The sequence below is a fragment of the Pithys albifrons genome, chromosome 5, assembly GCF_047495875.1.
Source record: "Pithys albifrons albifrons isolate INPA30051 chromosome 5, PitAlb_v1, whole genome shotgun sequence".
NCBI lineage: Eukaryota > Metazoa > Chordata > Aves > Passeriformes > Thamnophilidae > Pithys > Pithys albifrons.
The window spans coordinates 42,688,994-42,709,170 of NC_092462.1; the positions used below are offsets into that span (position 1 = coordinate 42,688,994).

Consider the following 20,177-nt stretch of genomic DNA (forward strand, 5'->3'; position numbering starts at 1 on the left):
TGGGCAATACAAGACTATTTAGTCTTAAATTAATTCTGCATATGTGTGTTTTCAGAAGAGCCTTTGAAGTTGCATAAAAAATGACTCTGGATTTAGGGCATCTGTGCAGAGGCATTTCATTCCCTAACAATGCATAGTTAGAGGTGTAGGAATTTTGTTTTCTCACTAATTTGCTTGGCTAGCTGTTCAGGGAAAAAACCCCAACAACCAACACTTTGTAATTGCACGGGTGTCTTTCTTTCCATATGAAAGGTAAAAACTGTCACTTGCTGAAACAATTCTGCTGAATTGATACATTTCCTATCTACCCAAATTCTGTACCTTTAAAAGTGCTCACGTTCCACGACTTAAATAATTTATATTTTCCTTCCCCAAAAGGAAACAGGAGGTAATTGTCATCACGTTTGTGCATCCATTTCAGAACTATATGTACCTAAAGGAACACGGTTAGGCTTCTTTTCCCTTAACTCTGTTTATCAAAACCATGCAATTATTAATATTTTTTTAATACATGACCTACAATTATTTTTTTAAACGATGGTACTGATAATGAGTAACTTCCATAACAAACATGTGGACATCTAATAGGGAAGAAAATACTGTAGTGCTAAGGAAACAGAATTGTCTACATTTGGACACTGGGCTAGTACGCTCTTTCACTTTTCTTCAGGCTTTTAATTGTGAAGCATGATTAGTAGTAATTGAATCTTCTGTCAAATTGGATTTTACAGCATGGAAAGGACAGGCAGTTGCTTTCAAACAGCCTGTGCAAAGCTGTGTCCGTACAAAATGCAGCTATTTCTGAAAACTCAAAACAGTCACTGATGGCAGCTGTGGTTTCCCTGCGCATGGGCATTAAGCCCTTCGAGCCCTGCTTTCCCCAGCTGCCATGGGCACTGAGGACTACAGCTCTGTGAGGGCAGGCAAGTTTCACTGTGAAACATCACTGTAGCATTGTCAAAATAGTTCCAAGCCCTTCTTTTTGATGGGAAGTGCCTTTCAGTATGGCCACGGCAGGCTCTGGTTTCCAGCACAGACAGGGCTATGGGTGGAAATCTTATCTGTGATCTTGGCCCATGTGGTCTGACCCTCTCCAGGACATTTTGAGCTCAAGTAAGTGATAATCCAAATCATGGTTTTGACAATGTGTTTGGAGCTGAGATATAACAGGTGGCTGTGCCCACCTCCACCATCACCAGTTCTGGGCCCACTGACTGCTGATGAGCTTGCTGTGGAGTGTTCACTGATGGACAGCCTTGGCTTTCACAGAGCGTGACACACCTGGGCAATCTCCCTGGCCTTGTGGCAGAGCTTGGGCAGGAACCAACTCGAACTTTTTTGGGGAAAAATTCTAAATTAATGGACTCTTGGTTTCTTTCCTAGATACAAGTCTGCCACGGCTTGTCTTCCCAAAGCAGCATTACGGTTCGTTGGCAGAACCACACTGCAAACTGAGCTTGGCAACGGCAAGAACAAGCAAACCAAAACAACGCGTACATGGCGCGGCAGTCTCGTGGCTGCCGGCGGCGGGAGGGCGCTCCGGAGACCTCCGCTCCCGGCCGGGGCCGCAGCGGGCATGGGTCTCGCCGGTGGTGGCAGCGGCGGGGTGGCGGGATGGTGGATGGCGGGGTGCAGCGGTGGCGGGACGGAAGGATGGCGCTCCCGCGGCTGGGAGTGTGTGCGGGACGTGCCCATCCGCCCGCCCCACATGGCCGCCCCCGCGGCCTCCCGCACAGCCCCCGGCCCCGCGGCGCCCCAATGGCGGCCGCGCGTGCCGCCGCTGCCTACGTGACGGGGCCGCGGCCGGCGGGGGCGGGGCTGGGGCTGGGGCTGCGGCCCGAGCGCCCGGCGGGAGCCACAGCCCCGGAGTGCCAACAGTGCCGGAGCACACACGGCCCCGGAGCCGCCACAGCCCCAGAGCACACACGGCCCCAGAGCCGCCACAGCCCCGAAGCCGCCACAGCCCCGGAGCACACACGGCCCCGGAGCCGCCACAGCCCCGGAGCACCCACGGCCCCGGAGCCCCGACAGCGCGGCGCGCTTAGCAAAGGGAGGCGATGTTGATGCTGGACTGCAGTTCAGAGGTGAGGTTTGGGGAAGATCGGTCTGTTGTTTTGTCTTACCGGAGCGCCGCCACGGAACGGGGTGGTTTGCCTGCAGCTGCTGCTGGGAATGTTGCGGCGCTGCCGCTGTCGATCGGTATTTCTGGTTATGAGATTAAAACCCAAAAGAGTCATGCTTGGAGTTGTTAGTTGTTTTGGTTTTTCTTTTTTGTTTGTTTGGGTTTTTTGTGTGTTTTTTTGTTTTGTTTGGGGTTTTTTAAAGGTATTTTCAAAGAACATGAAGGTCCGATGATTTGCGAGGGGGATGTTTTCTACTATAATGCAGTGTGCTTAGATCTGCTGTGACTTAGACTGACATTAACGTGCGGTTTTTTTCATCTGCTTTCTTGTTAATTTCAGTGTGGTAGTTTCAGCAATCTGTTTGAGGCGGGAACCGGTGTGAACGCACCTGCAGATGCCTTTGGTCAGTCTCCAGCTCACTTGGCTGCTTGTGGTGGGGAAGCTTTTTTCTTACTTTGGCAGCTGCAGACAGGAGCAAATTTGAACCAACAGGTAAAAAGACATAAGTTTCATTCCTCCCACTTCTAATCTGGTATGTCAGTAAATCCAATTAATATTATTTACATACTTTTTATCTGAGAGAGGGTTTTTTTTGTTCATAGTTGTATTGCATGAGGGTATATCTGAGGTCACTTATTTTAGAGTAACTTCTAGCATGAACCAGAAGTCCTGTCTCTATTGCGTTAGCGATTTAATTTGCTATGTATAATGCAATTTTCACACTTACAGTGCTGCATGTAGATTTCCAGAGAACTTAATTCTTTTACACAAATGATTATTTTGTCCCTACCTCCAGTAAACATAAGGATTCTAGATACAAAGTTTAATTTACTTACACCTCTGAGCTGGTAGCAAGCTGTTGGTCACAGCAATCCCTGAATGATGATAAAAGATGCTGTTAATCAGTGTACGGAGTGTATTCTGTATGAATTACCTTTTAGAAGGCAAAGGTTAAACAATGAGCATTGCAGGGGACAGTGTTTTTACTCTGTGGTGATGAATACACTAAACATTTAATGGCAGTTACCAAGTACACTCTCTCTCAACTCACAACAGGCTGTTATATACAAACAATCATTTTGAAGAATTAGATAGCTTTATCCTATTTCCCTTTTTTCAAATGACTGCTGTGTATAAATTGTGTTTTTAGGACTGCCTTGGAGAAGCCCCAATTCATAAAGCAGCAAAAGCTGGAAGTTTGGAATGTCTTGCTCTCCTTGTTGCTGGTGATGCAAAAATTGAGTAAGTTGAGTAACTTTTAGTAATTTCAGTAACAGCGTCAAAGGATGTGTATTTTACACGGTACTTTTACTTGTTCAGAATGTGCATGCTAAGGCTGCAAATACAGCATGACTACAGCATAAGAGTATTAAAAACTAACATAAGCACCAAAGTAGCATGAATCATCATATACTGTTTAGTCTCATGTTAAATACCTTAATAAATACTCTGTAATAACTGCTGAGAGAATATTTCTGGTCATAATCTCTCCTTGTTAGTTTTCCATTCTAATCCTCTGCTCACCTTCTTCTTGTCTTTCTGATATGCTAAACCAGTCCTATTCTGATGACAAATTTATTTTAAAATAATTATACTCTGTTGTATTTAATACCAGCCCTCTCTATAAGCCCCATGCTATCCTTGACAAACCTTCTTGGTATTGATTCTCTGTACTTATTTTTATACATCTGTCTAAATTTGCCACTTAATCAGTCGTTGTTCATAGTATGTATTTCAGTTTAATTGGTTATTGTTAATTCTGTGTTTCAGCTTGTGCAACAACAGTGGACAGACAGCAGCAGATCTTGCACTGGCTTACGGCTTTCTGGAATGTGCCAAGTTCCTCATGACAATTCAGCACACTCAGACAATGAAACTGAAAGGACAGTCTGGCTGCTCACTAAGTGACAAACGCGGCTTGCTCAGAGAGGATCCAGTTGCACAGAAACAAGAAAGTAAAACCAGCAGATCCATAAGCAGGAAGAGGAGAAGAGCAGATGGTGTGTAATACAGTTGGTTTAATACAATTCAGAATATTTTTCTACATGTTTTTAGCATCTAAGTAAATGGTGTTATACATATAGCAGTTAGATTTAGAAGCCTACTAGGAAGGATGAACTTGCATAGGTAGTTAATGTTATGGTCTTCTTGGAAATTGACAGTACATGGGGAATACCACTGAAAAGGCCACTTTAACAAAGGAAAAGAAAAAATCATAGGTACTCTTACTGGTGTACTGATGTAGTAGCTACAGACTTATTTATTTGTATGACAGATCTTGTCTCCTGGCTGCCAGAAGAAACAGCTTGTAATCCCAACATGAAATAAGGGGAATCTGAAGTCTGAAGAAACATGACTGGATGATACATTGAGCAGCCAGATGTGTATGCTGAGACACTGTCTCCTTCTGAGAAGGAGGAAAGCTTGTTTATTGTTACTTCTTACAGAAGAATGTTGTGGTTTCCCCCTAGCCCCCCATTAGTTGTATTCATACAGCTATAAATAAATGAACATGTAACAATTAATTCTCTTGCTATTTTCTGTGCAAATATGAGAGCAGAATTCATAAAATTCAGGATATACAGCCATTTTTCTCCCACTCTCAAAATGCTGTGATTGACCAGCAGGAAACAATGGGTTTGAACTGAGAGCGCACAAGACAGCTGTCTGCGTAGAACCTCAAAGGCAGGGGACAGTTCATCTTTTTGTCATGAAAGAATCCCATAAAATAAAGGGATTGGGCATTTAATCTACAAATATTTTAGCATAACAAAAAAAGCGATATAAAGTTGCCTTAGGGAAAGGAATAGTGTATTAGTTGCCTAATAAAAGCATTTGTAAGAAATACAGTTCACAGTGGACAACTCTTATTTCTAGCAGTTTCATCTAAAAAAAATAATTTCTTAATTTAAATCACTCCAGCAATGTTTCTATTTCGTCTAGGTTTTGATTGACTTAAAGCATTCTTTTGATAAATAACAGGACAGTTTATCTAGATCAGCTAGTATTCTGGCTTAGCATGTTCTAGCACAGGAGTGAATTTAAATAGCTTTTGGTCGTTGAGGTAGGCACAGGTTATAATAGGCGTCCTTGTTCCAAAACTCTGGGCCCTTCCATCCACACCAGCCCTGTTGAAGAAAAAGCAAGAAACCTTTCAAATATACTATGGATTCTGTTTTTCCTATTCCCATTGGATTTATTTTATTTTAAAAATCATACTCATCTGAGCTGTATAAGTTCTTTTCAAATAGGTATAGAATGCAGTGATAATTTTCAGAAAGTTCTCTACCTGCCTGGAAACACATTAATGGAAAGCGTTTACAAAGGCCTCTCCCTCCTCCTACTTCCCCAGCTTAGTTCCTAGAAAGTATCATCTCCTGCATCCCACGCTCCTCTTCCCACTACCTTCTGCTGCTACAGAGAGACTCACGTTATTCTCACAGTTTTTGTTTCTCATCCTGATTCCTTGCCTTCTTTGGTAATAGTTCGTATTTCAGCCCCAAAGAGAGCTCTTACTATCAGAAACTGTGCTGTTCATCCTGATTCAGCAGAAAATACTCCAGTCTAACAAAGCTCCTAAGTTTGCAGAGTACAACATAATTATAGGTGGTGTTTTTGGAGGAAAGAGCTACAAAATTACAGTCCACTTTAGTTCCTCCCCAGCCACTTTTGATAAGGAAAGTGAGTTCTGCTTGTATTCTATCCTCCTGCACCATTCTTAACAACATGTAGCTGTAACAGCCTTTGGTCCTCCACGTTGTTTGGAAATGTTTTTCTTTATCCATGTCAAGCTTGCATAATTACAGTCCAGCAAAATGTTTCTTAGAACAGCTTTTTAGGTTGTGTGGGGCCCACTCAATTCTATCAAATAAACTGCAACTTAATATGAGGAACAGAAAAGAAATTGTGTAACACCTGTATGAGGAATTATCCACTTTCACAGTTTACGTTTTTGACACTACATTTACTGCTTTGTAATGTGGTGTGTTATCCCTTGTAGTGGCTTGAAATGTGGAAATAACATTACACACTCTTCAGCTCTTTGAAGATTTTTTTTTAGTTTTCCAACATTTTCAAAACAGTTCAGTACCTGCTCTTTCAACACAGTTCAAGGCCTGATCTGAGAATGTTTAGTGTTGTATTTTTAAAATAAATTATCTTCTCTGCTTCATTTACAGAATTTTACAGGCTGAGCAGATTTTTCTGTTTCATTCAAAACACCAAACACAGTTATTGTATATACTACAGGATAAAAGAGGTAGATGGCTTAATTCAGATAAAATGAAGAACAGTTGCTGATCTGATCCATCTCCAAAGACACAAAGTTTCAGAAACTGACAATAAGTGGCATAAAATAGTATGCAAGTTAACTGGGATCAGCACTTGTTCCACAAGGAAGGGAGAAGCCATATAATGACCAATTTGTATTTGGCTGTACCTTATTTCTTTAATGCCAGATTATATGTATATACATAAATTTGTATGTATATATGTGCATTGAGCCTCACCTTTTCCAAAATAACATGCAGATCTTCTCCTCCAGTGTAATGTGGGTCTAGAATCAAATATTTTATTTGCCCTGTAACCTCATTCCAAGCCACTCCTAATATTGTGTGAGCCAAAACACCTCCACCTAAAATAGGAGAAACACAAATTGCTAAATTTTTTCACCGAAATTGGCTAAATGTGCAAGGCTTAAATAAAAATACATCATCACTTTCTACTAACAGATTAGCTTAGTTACCAAGATGATTCTGAAGCTGACCTACATAAGATTCTTCACATTATTAAACAACATATCTTTACTACAACTAGGGAAGATTATTTGTAGTACGTAAAGTAAAATAAGTAAAGAATTTACTTTTCAGATTTCTTCCAAGTCAGCAAGGCAGGTTAAATCCTCAACACTTCCACCAGATGAAGTCAAGGACATTTCAAATATCTGGTTAGCACTTTTTTAAAATAAAAGTTAAATGTAGAAAAGAAGTCTGGAAAACTTCCTGGTTGCAAAACGACTAAAATTAGACCAGAAATCACGAATTTCTGGATAAGGCTTATCTGCTGTTTTCTAAGTTACATCAATAGGTATTAGGGGCAGAGTAGTAATGTCTAACTTCCCTTTCTCTAGGTTACAAACAGGAAAAAGGGGGTATTTTGATGAGATGGGCACAGGTCAACTCTTGCATGTCCTGCAATACACAACAGACAGGAATTGCAAAATCTCCGAAAGAACACAAGCAAAAACAGTGCCAAAACCCCACCCCGAAACAGCCAATTGCCACCCCTCCAACAGCAACAAAAATTAAACCCACTAAGAGAGCATTACAGGGAAGGAGAAGTTACAGACTAAAAGATTTTTCAATATAGGATTCTAAATTCTTGAATTTCAGACAAAAAGGCTGCTGAAAGGCAAAGAATATTTCACAGAATCATAGAATTGTTTGGGTTGGAAGGGACCTTAAATATCTTCTAATTACAACCACCCTGCCATGGGCAGGGACACCTTCTACCAGACCAGGTTGCTCACAGCTTCATCCAGTCTGTCCTTGAACACTCCCAGGGTTGGGGCATCCAGAACTTCTCTGGACAACCTGTGTCCCTGCCTCACCACCCTCATAGGGAAGAATTTCTTCCTAACACCTAATCTAACCCATCATCTTACTTCTGACACCTCTAATTTGAGACAGTAACAATATATTATGGACTGCCAAATACAGATTGTAAAAATTGCTAAGCATAATTTTATTAAAGCTGAAAATAATAATAATATCAATATTACTAATTTTATAAAGCACAGCTTGGAAATAGTTCAATTAAAGTTACAGTATTCTTAGGAATGGCATTTCTTCTCTTACCATTTCAAATTATTAAAACTGGTCTTAAAAAAGAATTGGATAATAACCTTCTCTTCCAGGCCAGATAAACACTACACTTCTGTGAAGGGAAGTTTTGGGGAACTGTATAATCTTCTATTCCTCCAGAGAGCAAAGTCAGCTCTTCAGTTCTGACTTAACGGCAGTTTATAAAAACACCATTTAGATTGACTTTTGTTACTGTGTGTAATACTAAGCTCGAGAGAAATACTGAATGAGAAGATACCACACAGACTAAATTGTATAATTTTTGAGGCTACCTTGGGAAAACTGTAATTTTTATTTAATCTACAGTTTTAACTAACTTTTGTACAGTAAATTGAATGGGTTCTAATTGAAATGAGATCCAGCACAGGGAGGCCACGTACTTTCATCATCTTTCTTCAACACTCAAGCACTTACCAATCATAATTGGAGTTCCCTCAGTCTTGAAATGATTAGCAAGCTCTCTTCCCTGCAAGGTGAGTTCAGAACCCTGGCTAAGTAAGAAAAACCACAAGAGATTTGTCATTCTCACTAGGCTTAATTCTCTCATTATCCATTATACTTGCTAACTGTATAGAAAACTAATTAGAAAGTCACTTGGTTTACTGTGTAAACTTCCTGAGACAATGCGAAAAACTTTTTCTAATGCAACTCAGAGATTCTGGTGGGACCAATGAATCTGCAGTAAGCCTTGTTGCCACCAGGGAGCATCTGGAGTCATCCAGCTTCTGCTGCATGTCTCCCACACTGGAGACAGCTGGTAACACCCAACAGGTCCCTCCAAGTGGCTGAAAAACAGACTGGCTACATATGTTAACAAGGGGAAGCCTGAAGTAACAGAGCTTCCTAAGAAACAACAAAAACAAGGATTTGATAAAGATGTTTATAATTACATCTTTTAAGGTAAGTTTCCACTGTAATTGCACAAGTAATTGCAGTGTTTGTGCTCAAGTCGACTTTAAAAAAGAAACCTCAAATAACATTAGTAATCTGTTGAAAGCAACACTGAACTTGGCTTTTTTACAGTTTCCCTGTTTTCTTTTTCAGCTATAAGGACCAGCCACTGACAAAAGAAGTCTAGATGTAAGAAAGATGTGCACACAGTATATGCACATACTCTAGGACTCAGAGCTGTAGACATATGTCAGATGGAGACTCATACACCCCTTAGAAGACTAACAGTACTCCCAAAAGCTGTGACCAAAGGTAGGCAAGGACACTAATACAAATATTTTTAGCATCTTTTCATTATAGTTCTTCATACAGTGGTTAACTTTTTTAAAACCCAAAGAAAGCTTGCATGGCTACCTCCCAAGTTCATGGAGAGATCTATTAAATGCAGACAGAACACAAAACCGAAACTGGGAAATGGTGCATTTATGATAGTGGATCCAGTATTAGTGTTACTGGTGCAGCTGTAAAGTTTTATTTCCATAAAAAGTTAGAGGTGCTAGCTGGAAATAAGCCCAAGACAAAAAATGCCATCTGCTGCTAGTGCCCAACTGAAAAAAATGCATGACATTTTCTTCTTTCCAGCATGGTAGTGATGTTGGTTTTTCATAACCCTAAAAAAACCCTGGTGCTCCCTTGTGGCACCACTGCACTCAATTCTACCCAGTTCACAAAAGAATTTATTCTATATTCTTATATACAGGAATAAAAATCTTCCTACTGGCAGGGCCTTTCAGAGCCACTATAAATTAACAGACGGATCATCCACACAAAGATTAAGATATTGAAGAACTGAACTATTTTCCTACCATTAAGAATCCCCATCACCATATTTATGTAGATATCCACAGTGGAATTTACTCTAAATAAACATGAGAACTATTTTTACTTGAATTTTCATATGCACTAATTTGGTACATGTTCTCTATTTCATGACTTTTCATCACAACATGTTCAGAGATTTGTTAGTTTGCTTGTTGCTGCCTAAATGACAAAAATCTGGTAGTTTTACTTCTGATAAATGCTGGACATTATTCTTTTTATCCCAAATATCTTCATAGGGTCCTTCATTGTATATGAGAGCATCAGACTACCAGAATGGAAAAAAAATCCTTGTTTTATTTGTCACACAAATGCAAAAGAGTGAACATTATTTCCAGGCTGCTCAGCAATTTGCCTCAATCCTCATGAGTTAGCTCTGTGGACACAGCAATGATTTGTCAGTGGGCATTCAGTTCTCTGTGGCCACCAGACTGTTTGCCTGCTTCAAAAATTATGCTTGTGGTGCAAAGGAATAGGCTGCATTCCATATCAGTTTGCTTATCATTAAGAAATTTATAGGATTAAGCAGACCCAATGGGAGCCACATTTCCTGTGGAAACATTAGATTGTAGCTTTATGAAACTGGGCGGTTTGCTTATCATTAAGCCATTTATAGCAAATGGAAACTGGAACCCAAAGTGCCCAAGAAATTTAAAATCACCTTTATCTGTAAGCACTTAGCCACAACTGAAGGCAGGAATACAGGGTTTATGAACAAGGAACCCTTAAAAGATTTATCTCTTTAATTCTGCCTATTCTCCCATGCATTGTAACGATAATTTGTTTTTTAAGGCATTCAGTCTTTTTAACAATTACTGAGCAACTTAACAGGTAATGATTCTTACCTGACAAATAATATTTTGGATGTTATTCCAAAAAGCTGATTCAGAACAAGCTGTACCTCAATTGAGCCAATCCACTGCCGTGACCCAACAAATGCTGCAGGCTTGTCTCCAGCATCAACCAGTGCCTTCACAACATCATGATGAAGATGAAAAACAAACATCAGCAACATATACTAAGGAATTGCATCACATTTTGTGAATAAAGTTGGGTTATATATATGGAATTGTGTTCTGAACCTAGCCAGTCAAAAGCAGAGAAATGGCTATCAATTACATTCACTGTGGTTCTGTTTTGGAAATGTCCCTTTAAGCAGGAATACAGAACAGTGTCCATAAGCACAGACTACAATTCCAGGTCCACAGACAGACTTCAAGCTGGGATAGTGAGCACTGAGCTGTCTAATAATGGAATGCATCATTTGATCATTGCAGAAGCCATTTCAAAGACTGAAGGGCTTCGATTCCTCTTCAAAGCATCTCAGAATAGGATCCATAAAATGGTGCTCTGAGAAAGAGGCCACTGAAACACGCCAAAAGTTGTGTTTTATTTTAAACTCTTCTCTGTTCTGAGGTTTATATGTTACATGCAACACTTGAGAGGGTCCTTTTCTGCTCAGGATACAAAGCCCACAAAGTTCCCTGCAGGATACTGCCATCTTCTAGATGCCTCAAAATACTACAGGACAGCACAGATTTCAGGAGCTTTTAGGTTTAGGTGTGGACTGAGCAATGCAGTTTTACCCTTAGTAGTCACAGCCCTGCTAGGTATGATGGAAGTTGTTTTATGTACTGGATAATGTTGCTAAAAATGTTCAGTAAATTAACAGAACCCAATAAACTATTTTTAAAAGATTGAAGATAACTAAGGCACACAGTATTAGCTATCCAAGCCTACAGTTTTATTTCAGTGCTGTTAAATGAGCATATTCAGGTATACATTTGAATTCAAAACAGAAAAAGAAGTCAAGAAGAGTTCAAAAATCAGTAAAATTATACTGTTCTCACAGGCAAAGTTGCAAAAGGTGCCAGTAAATCAATGCCTAGCATCTGGGGACTAATCCAGCTGTCACTAACACAAAAGTCAGTTTTAAAACTGATTTTACTATGACATACTGGGTTCTTCATTCTCTTTTCATTTGGCAAAAACACTGAAAATGTCATAATCTGAGCTTCTAACAGAACATTAATCCAAGAAAACATTTAAAAGACTATTTCAAGGAGTCTGATTTGTACAGATAATGTCATTCAACACTGATAAGTATCTGGAGACAGATCTTCTATAATAAAACTTGTTAAAAATAGCAATTCAGAACTAGTTCAATTTAAGAGATGAATTTAAAAAAAATACACAAAACAAAGTCTAAAATATATGAACTTGATATTTTAAAAATAATCCACACAAATATTTCTAGACAAGTATGTGTAAAATAACGAATCTTCTTAAATGTTCCGTACCTGTTGGATTTCCTTGTGTGTTGGGATAGGTCTATCAACATAGCCTTGCTGCTTGAACCAAGAGCAGATTGTCTGCAAAGACCTATAGGCACAGCCCCAACCGCTGTCATCAATCCGATCCTGCATATAGTGGTGATAACTGTACACACCATGTACTAAATGAACCTGCACAGAAAGAGCGAATACAAAAGAATCTGCTCATATTTGCATTAGTTTTCATGGAAGTCATGTGACCTGTCACTTGCACTGTGAAAGTTTTCAGTTGGGGACTGCAAATCTTTGCAAGAATCAGAGGGTCATTATTCACACAAGATTACTAAAGTTTTTGTTTCCTAAACATCTCCATTCGTACTTTAGTTTCTTGTCCTGGTTCTAAGAAACTTTTAAAATACATGCTAAAATGTGTACATCCTTTTCCAAGAAAATCCAATTTCTTTGGGACAAATATAGCAAAATAAAGCAATGCTATTTTGTGCAGAGAGGCCCTTTGATTTAAAAGGCCAGGCCAATTATTTCATTTTCTCATTGACACAACATTGACTGTCTAAATTACTTCTTTTAATAACAAATCTCAAGTAAAATAAACAGTATTTTCTGACAAATGTTTCAATTCAAACTCACCATACCAGACTCCATACCAGGTGAATTAAGATGTAAATGTGGATTTCTGAGATATCCATCTTTATATGGTTCATCTGGAAAATTATAAGCATTTGCTCTCTTGAAATATGGTCTGTCACAAGGTAGATTGTATAACCCATGCAATTCCTACATGCAAGTTTGAATAAAAATAAAGAGCACATTCAAATTTTGGGCTACAAGAAAGACAATATTGTAAGTAGCAATAAAGACATATATAATTTTGAAAGCATAGCTTAGCAAATTATTAAAATATGCTTTGTTAAACATTCACATATATGTTTACTACCAGATCTCATGTCTCAAAGGAAGCTCATGCAGGCTTACCTCCTATCTAAAGGGCCCACTGTTATATGTAGTCCTGTTACATAATGCCTGCTGCTGGAGCCCCACTGAAGATACCGTAAGTGACAGGTTTGTTATCAAAGTATGATAAAATACATCACAGAAAAGAATTACAGCTTTATCTATGTAGTAGTGTAGATACACACACTGAATTATAACCTGAAGTGATACTGAACACATACAAGTACCATGTACTGAGACAAAGTAAAGATACCAAGCTTATGGCTCAAGCAGATTCAGTCTATTTTTAAATCTCTTAAGCCCTGTTTAAAACACAGCAGCCACATTTAAAGAGATAGAAAGTTTAAGATTTAAAGTTTTCTCATTTCACAGAACTTAAAAGTGAAAGGAATGATGAGATCATTCAGGATAATATGTGTAACTCAGGTTATACATTTTAGGCAGATGACCCAGCACTGAACCCAGCTACCTAAGCTGCAGTAACACTTCCCATCAGTGAGCAAGAGTGAACACCAGAGAGAGAGCAGGAAGACAGTGTGCCACCAGTGCCTAAGGCCTCTGCAAACATAAGGCTAGATTAGGTTTTATATACCCAGTAATGCTTTACACAGAAGAAAATCAAAAATCCCCATAGCTTCTACAGCTCTAGCTGGCAGAATATTCTTTCCCTGCTCTCAGTACATGTAATTGTGTGACCTGAATTGGTATCTGTCTCAATCTGAAAGGACTGCCCCATTATAACATCTTTCCACCTCATTCTCATTTTTCTCCATGTGCCAACTCAGAAGGCAAAAACAAACAAAAGCTAGCCAAGTCTAGTCAGCTGTGAGCCATGAAAAGCAGCCCCCTCCGAACAAACAGACAAAAACCCCCAAATCCCCAAGACAGAAACCAAGACAAACAAGCCGCCCCCAACACTAACCCTTTCAGGACATGTGTTAAAGCCTGAATGTTAGTAACATGCTACCAGTCATCTGATATTCTATCATAGAAGTGGAGAAATTCAAAGAATAGTGTACTGGAAGTATAATTTAGATAAAGTAAATCTAAACCAAATTTTATATACTTTTAAAGTTTCTATTGTTCCCTTACCAAAACGAGACCTGGCATATATTTTATAACATGACTTCTAATAAACCAAGCTTCCACATTCACTATGCTGCTTTGGTTATAATAAAAATAAATTCAAAAAAATAGCATTATCTGTTACTATTTATTCTACATTGACTATATGAAAAGCTTTACCACTGCTTCAATTACAATAATTAAAAATAAAAGTAAAAAATCAGCTTTTGTTACTGTTTGTTGGCTTTACCTTCCTGTAACTTTCCAGTTGATCATCTGAAATACCTGTAGGATATGAGATTGTTACAAGGTGGTCTTTTCCTGGTAACATGAAATGAAATTGTTCTGGTACCACAATTGATGTTCCTTTCACATATTTCATGATACATCTTTCCATGTCACTTAATTGCCCATGAATTGCTTTCACCAGTAGATTTTGTACCCTGCAAAGTACAAGGGAAAATATTAAAAGAGCAGAGCAGTGATGGTGGATCACTTTCTCTCATAGCTCTGGCAGTTATACAATACTTATATCTGCAGCTGGTCAGATATCAATTAAGTACTTCTCTGCTTCTGCAGAGCCTCACCATGCTTTAGTCAAAGCATGTCTGCACACAGAAACTAGTCCCTAGTGATTCAATCCTCCAAAGTGCTGGGACTCTGGTCTTTTATCATTATGAGCACTCACCAAAATAAAAATTACATATATGACTAAGTGTTTGAGGGGCTTGAGGATTTTTTGTTTGGCTTTTTTTTCATTTTAGCCACCTCACTTAGTATTGTTTGGAGTCAAATCCAACAGAAAAGAATGCAAGGAAAAAATACAGAGGCAGCCTCAAAATTTTTCCATCTGCACCTATCCAGCTCCAGTCAGGGTTGAGATTAGAAAGATTCATGAAATACACCCCAATTCTTACTTTTATGCAGGACATATAAGAATTTTTAGAACATTTCCCCAACTTTCTCATTGCTAAGTAATGGTTATCAGTTATAAAACCTGTCACACATTGATAAACTGCATTGTCTAAATAAGCTTTTATTATTTACAGTTAAAATTCCATTACAAAAATACTATATACTTTTCATTAAACTGATGAATGATCTAGTTTTACTTCATTACTTCAAGGAAAAGCAGAAGTGAAGCTGAAAAATTATGAGTTCAGGATAACACTTACTTTCCCCAAGTTTCTTCTGGAGAAACAGATACAACAACATCAACTGGTAATGTCATATTTATGTAGTGGTGTTCCTTATTTTCCCTTTCAATGACAGGAGCCAAAGCAGCTAATGAAGATGTCATTTCCAACATGAGGTCTACATTGACTATCTGCTGCTGCAGAGAATAAAGACACCAATAGGACATCTCCAACTATAGATGCATGAAGAAGGCAAAAGAGAGATTGTAGATATTTGGTATCAAACTCAGTAATGAAATACTTGGTTTAAAAAAAAGCTAGTAATGTTGAAGACAAACTTCTACAAGCTGATCCACCACAGGTAGATCTCCAAGTTCACACTGAGTCTCAATGACTTTAAAAGGATTCTTTTAAGTCATGTCAATGTCTACTTGTCCTGTAGGGAAGGCAGTTCCAAAAATGTTTAAATGATAAATTGTCTTGTATAACTTTTTACTGGGGTGAGAAACATACCGTATCTTGTAACTTTTTATCCTTCTTTTTGCCAAGCTTTCGTTTGGTCTCATCATCTTGATCAACTCTGAAGTGTCAATAGAAAGAAAAATTTCTATAATATGAAATGAATCTGTGAACCCCTGCCCAGTTTTTAAATATACTCACTGTATGAATCGCCTTATCTCCTTACACGCAGACTCATCAGTCAGCTCTGGAACTGTGGTCATACCATTGTTAGGCCACACATAGACTGAACTGTGGCAAATTCTTAATACAAGAACCTCTGAGGACAATTTGTTTGCAAGATCACTGAAAACATATCCTAATGCCTTTCTTGTTGATGCCTCTGAAACACAGTAAGGATACAATTAGCCTAGAATATTCCCTCATCTTTTTTTTTTCCCCAGCTGTTCAGCATACTTAAAAAAAAAGGTTTTGACTTGGAATAAATCCCGAAGGCTGTTATGATCAGAAAAATTACTAGGTAAACAAAAGTTGATGTAAGATTTCACTTACCAGGACTATCTCAAACATTTATACTCATACCTCTCTAAACAAAAGTGTACTGTTTCTCTCAGATGTCAGATATGAAGAGATGCATGAATTTAAGAATAACCTACTCTGCAGTCTATTCCCACACCTACAATTCTTAACCAAGCCTACAGTTGCAAACAACCTTCTATGTACAGACAAACTTTAACATTTATTCTTTTGAGTAAATCCTAGAAAGATTCAATCTGAGTCAGATGTTTCTGACTTCATATCATTCAGAAATACAGACTAAATATTTGGAGACACAGAGCTTATATTCCATCTGAGGACTAAATTTTGACCAACGTGAACCTGCAACTGTAACCCTGGTCTATCCTAAACTTTGCTACCAGTATAGACACTTTGTCTTTCAGAGCTTCACTTGCCTGTTTAAGTTTTACCCACACCTGACAACCTGAACCAATACTGCATATGACAGAGCAACTTTTGCACAATAGCCACATTTTTTCATCACTGAGGAGGTTAAAAACCATTACTTAGAATACAAGTTAAAAAAGCCTAACAAGCTATCTTTAATCCACTAACTTAAATTGGAAAGCTATTAGAAGACTTTTACACTACAAGTCTGTATAAATTACAGTGTTAGAAAAGTCAAACTGCTCCAAAAGAAAAACCTACTGCCTTGAAAAGGAGGGGTGTGCCCTATTTATACACTAACAAGTGTGAATACCATGCACTTGAGCATGCACTTGGGCATGCTTCACTGTGGTTAAAATTCACTACATTGCCAACAAAGTCAAATAAATAGCCTTTGTCTGAGGATGCAACTCACTAAATGCTGTTTTGCATTAGGCCAATCTATTCCACATTTCTGCTCCACATCAGGAACTCAAATAAGCCCAAGTTTCTTTTCAAGGTTCACTAACATGGAATTCAGTGTTTCCAGTAGAGACATGTCCTTTTAAAATGCAGAATGAGTGACAGCTGAGCTATAGACAGCCTCCTTCCATATTCCCTATGACAGTTCAATAGGCCACTGATAGCCTTGAGCAGACTTTCTGAAGATAATGTCGTTACTGTAACAGTGTGGGCCTAGAGGAGCCTCTCAACACCATATGGGCTAGTGCCTTTTTATCACATGGAATTGCAGTAGCCAATCCCACCTACATGCTATAGGGTAACTAGTTACCCCTTCTCTCTGTCTCTAGGAAGACTGGACCATAGTCTCAAAACTGTATTATTAATACAAATCTGTTATAACCAAACTCATTGCCATCAAGTTATTCTCTGTTTGTTTAGAATGTCAGGATTCAATAAAGTATCCCTAAGTAAGAAATATATGCAAATAAAATGAATTAAAAATGCCAATTTAAACTTTATCTCATATTAAAATAAAAACATATGATGGAAAAAGACTACCATAAATTTTATGAAGATAAAGAATAATGTTTTGTGTACTTAACTGTTACAGGTTTGGGAAGAAGAACTTAACAGTGGGTGAAATTCCAAGAAAATAAATATCTTAACTAGTTTATTAATAGAAGTTCATATAAATGTTAAGAAATCTATTAGTCTTATAGACACACCATCAGTAGTTGCTAGCTGAAATGCAAGATCCAAGCCTCCTCTTATTCTGAAGAGTATATCCATAGCTTCTAGAATTACCTAAGGAGAAAAAAGAAGCAATGAAAATGAATAGCCCTTTCAACATGCCTTCTCTCAAGGCACAACTGACTGCTGTTTCACCACAGTGTGCAAGCACATCAGCAATTACTGCAGCTGCTCAGATTACAAGAGCCCAGTGAATAAACAGGGAAGTGAGTGGCACAGCAGTGAACAGTCGCTGGAGTCAGCACCTCAATTACACAAGTACTTCTACAAACACAGTCCTTAGAACACATTTCCCACCTAAACAGAAAAATTATAACTCTGTACTTCTACCATTTAGAAATACTTTGGGAAAAATGTCATTGATCCTCATGGTTTCAATCCAAATGTCATGTTTCCCATAATGTAAGTCTTCTTCCAGCTCAAGTAAAAAAACCAAGGACTGCTCTGAGAAGAAAGGTAGTTAGGCATATCTGTAAGTATGCATTCATCTTGGTTAGGAAATCACTGCTTCAGGAAAAGGAGATTAAAAAAAAAAAGGAGGGGAGACACACAGTCTCTAAAACCAAGTTTCACAGGAGAGCCACTTATGCCAGCACAGAAACCACCCAGCTGTTTCTGCCCACTTCCAAAGTCCTCTGTGTCCTCATAACTGCTCACTGCAGACATTCTAACATGAACTTCATTATAGAACTCATGCAGACGGAAAGCCACCCTTTTACTGAAAGACCTTTTCAGACACATCAGCTTCCAGTCAAGTTCAACGAACTGGTACAAAAACAGCTGTGACACTGCAGAGAGAAATGAACAAAACGTGACAGCCCAGATGAGTGTGGGTATTGCTCAAAGTCCACAAAAAGAAATGTTTCACAGCCTTAACTACCCTAAAACCCCCCACCTATAAGAATAACCACACTCTGATCCTTTGGAAAGACTTATCCAGTAACTGTTTACTTACAAAGTATGAGAGACTTGCAGGTGCAATGTTAAATGTTACTCATGAAAGGAAAGAAACAAAACATCGAAACAATTTTCTTTCCATTACAAGTATTCTAAAGAGAAAAATGCCAGCCTGATGAAAATATAATCGTCTACCACACTTTTAGCTGTGGGCAAAGGATTTTCAGGTTTCAGTGATTCTGGAGTGCCAAAGTTCTCCAAGAGTTTGGTTCCTGAAGCATAATCATAAAATATTTTAGACAACATAGTTATCTACATTAACAGGGTCTTGGAGTGTGGGATACACAAGTGACAGAATGTGTACAAAAACTGCCTGGTTGATGTGAAAGATCTTTTTATTTGAACTATTACTATGCAAGAATAATGTTCATGAATAAGAAGCAGAGCTCTGCAAAAGGAGGAAGAGAAGATCTGGCCTTTTGATAGTGGTGCATCACAGATGATCACAGAATGCATCAGGCTGGGAGGAACCACAGTGAGACATCTGGTCCAACCCCCCTTCTCAAGCAGGCTCATCCTAGTGCTCATTGCACAGGATTGGGTCCAGACCACTCTTGAATAGCTGCAAGAAGGGAGGCTCCACAACCTCTCCGGGCAGCCTGATTCACTGTGTGGTCATCTGCACAGTGAAGTTCGTCCTCATGGTCACGGGGAATCCTATGTATCACTTTCTGCCCGTTGCGTCTTGTCCTATTGCTTGGCACCATCGAGAAGAGCCTGGGTCCATCACCATGAGATCTTCCGCCTAACTCCACGCGGGCTGATTCCCGCAGGGCGATGGGGACCGGCAGTGCCAGCGGGGCGGAGGGACGGGCAGCGCGGGACACCAAAGGCCGCCGCCGAACCCACGGGGCAGCGGGGACACCAGCCCCCAGCCCGAGAGGGAACACTCCCGTCCTCGCCAAGGACAGACGGACAGACATCCACCCACCTACCCACGCTATCCCTGCCGGGCAAGGGGAGTCGAGCAGAGGCTGAAGGAGGGGAGGGGCAGACTCACCACGTCCGTCAACGCCGCCGCGGGGGCCGAGCCCGGGCTCCTCCTCCCAGCGCACGCGCGTTCCCGCTGGGAAGAGGCTGCGGAGCCGCGCGCGTCTCCGCCTTCCGCACCTCGACACCGCCTCCTCCGGCCGCGCACCCGCCGTGCTGCCGCCCGAGCCCGGCCCCGGCCCCGTCGTCCCGGCCAGCTGAGCGCGGTGGGGTGTAGCCTACTCGCTGGAGTCAGCCACTTCCCACTGGAGTCAGTCAGCCGCTTCCCGCTGGAGTCAGCCGCCCCGCCTCCCCGTGCTTGTCGCCCTTAGGCTGGGGGACAGAGCTGCTCTCAGCGCAGCGCGTCTGTACCAGCCCCGCGGCACAACTGTGGTACTTCTCATCATTTCTGCAAATCCCTTGGGATACTCTCCGGAGTCCCGCTTGCCCACC

The 20,177-nt window shown here is 39.9% G+C and overlaps 2 protein-coding genes across 3 annotated transcripts; one reads left to right on the forward strand and one right to left on the reverse strand.

Moving 5' to 3' along the window:
- The first annotated feature begins 1,817 nt into the window (after window positions 1–1,817).
- On the forward strand, window positions 1,818–5,246 carry ANKRD37 (ankyrin repeat domain 37). Its single transcript, XM_071556329.1, has 5 exons — window positions 1,818–2,084; window positions 2,463–2,615; window positions 3,274–3,365; window positions 3,894–4,123; window positions 4,399–5,246. Exons 1-5 carry the CDS (start codon window positions 2,058–2,060, stop codon window positions 4,449–4,451), a joined length of 555 nt encoding a protein of 184 aa, XP_071412430.1. The 5' UTR covers window positions 1,818–2,057; the 3' UTR covers window positions 4,452–5,246.
- On the reverse strand, window positions 3,403–19,825 carry UFSP2 (UFM1 specific peptidase 2). Of its 2 annotated transcripts, none has more exons than XM_071556327.1 (12): window positions 19,756–19,825; window positions 17,774–17,852; window positions 15,861–16,041; window positions 15,714–15,780; window positions 15,240–15,433; window positions 14,315–14,507; window positions 12,676–12,822; window positions 12,055–12,219; window positions 10,600–10,724; window positions 8,399–8,475; window positions 6,632–6,756; window positions 3,403–5,251 (listed from the first exon to the last, which is right to left on the reverse strand). In XM_071556327.1, exons 2-12 carry the CDS (start codon window positions 17,835–17,837, stop codon window positions 5,165–5,167), a joined length of 1,425 nt encoding a protein of 474 aa, XP_071412428.1. In that variant the 5' UTR covers window positions 17,838–17,852; window positions 19,756–19,825; the 3' UTR covers window positions 3,403–5,164. The 2 variants fall into 2 exon arrangements, with proteins under 2 accessions (XP_071412428.1, XP_071412429.1); XM_071556328.1 differs by having other exon boundaries at window positions 3,404–5,251; window positions 15,240–15,397.
- Window positions 19,826–20,177: the final 352 nt, after the last annotated feature.

What these genes read in the sequence shown, in the direction of transcription:
- ANKRD37 (XM_071556329.1), top strand. Translation starts at nt 2,058, where the DNA reads ATGTTGATGCTGGACTGCAGTTCAGAG. An exon ending in GAGCAAATTTGAACCAACAG is followed by an intron (nt 2,616 to 3,273) that starts GTAAAAAGACAT and finishes TTGTGTTTTTAG; the next exon opens with GACTGCCTTGGAGAAGCCCC. An exon ending in GCTGGTGATGCAAAAATTGA is followed by an intron (nt 3,366 to 3,893) that starts GTAAGTTGAGTA and finishes TCTGTGTTTCAG; the next exon opens with CTTGTGCAACAACAGTGGAC.
- UFSP2 (XM_071556327.1), bottom strand. Translation starts at nt 17,837, where the DNA reads ATGGATATACTCTTCAGAATAAGAGGAGGCTTGGATCTTGCATTTCAG. An exon ending in CTGGTATGGAGTCTGGTATG is followed by an intron (nt 12,220 to 12,675) that starts GTGAGTTTGAAT and finishes CTTTCTGTGCAG; the next exon opens with GTTCATTTAGTACATGGTGT. An exon ending in GGGAACTCCAATTATGATTG is followed by an intron (nt 6,757 to 8,398) that starts GTAAGTGCTTGA and finishes CTCCTATTTTAG; the next exon opens with GTGGAGGTGTTTTGGCTCAC.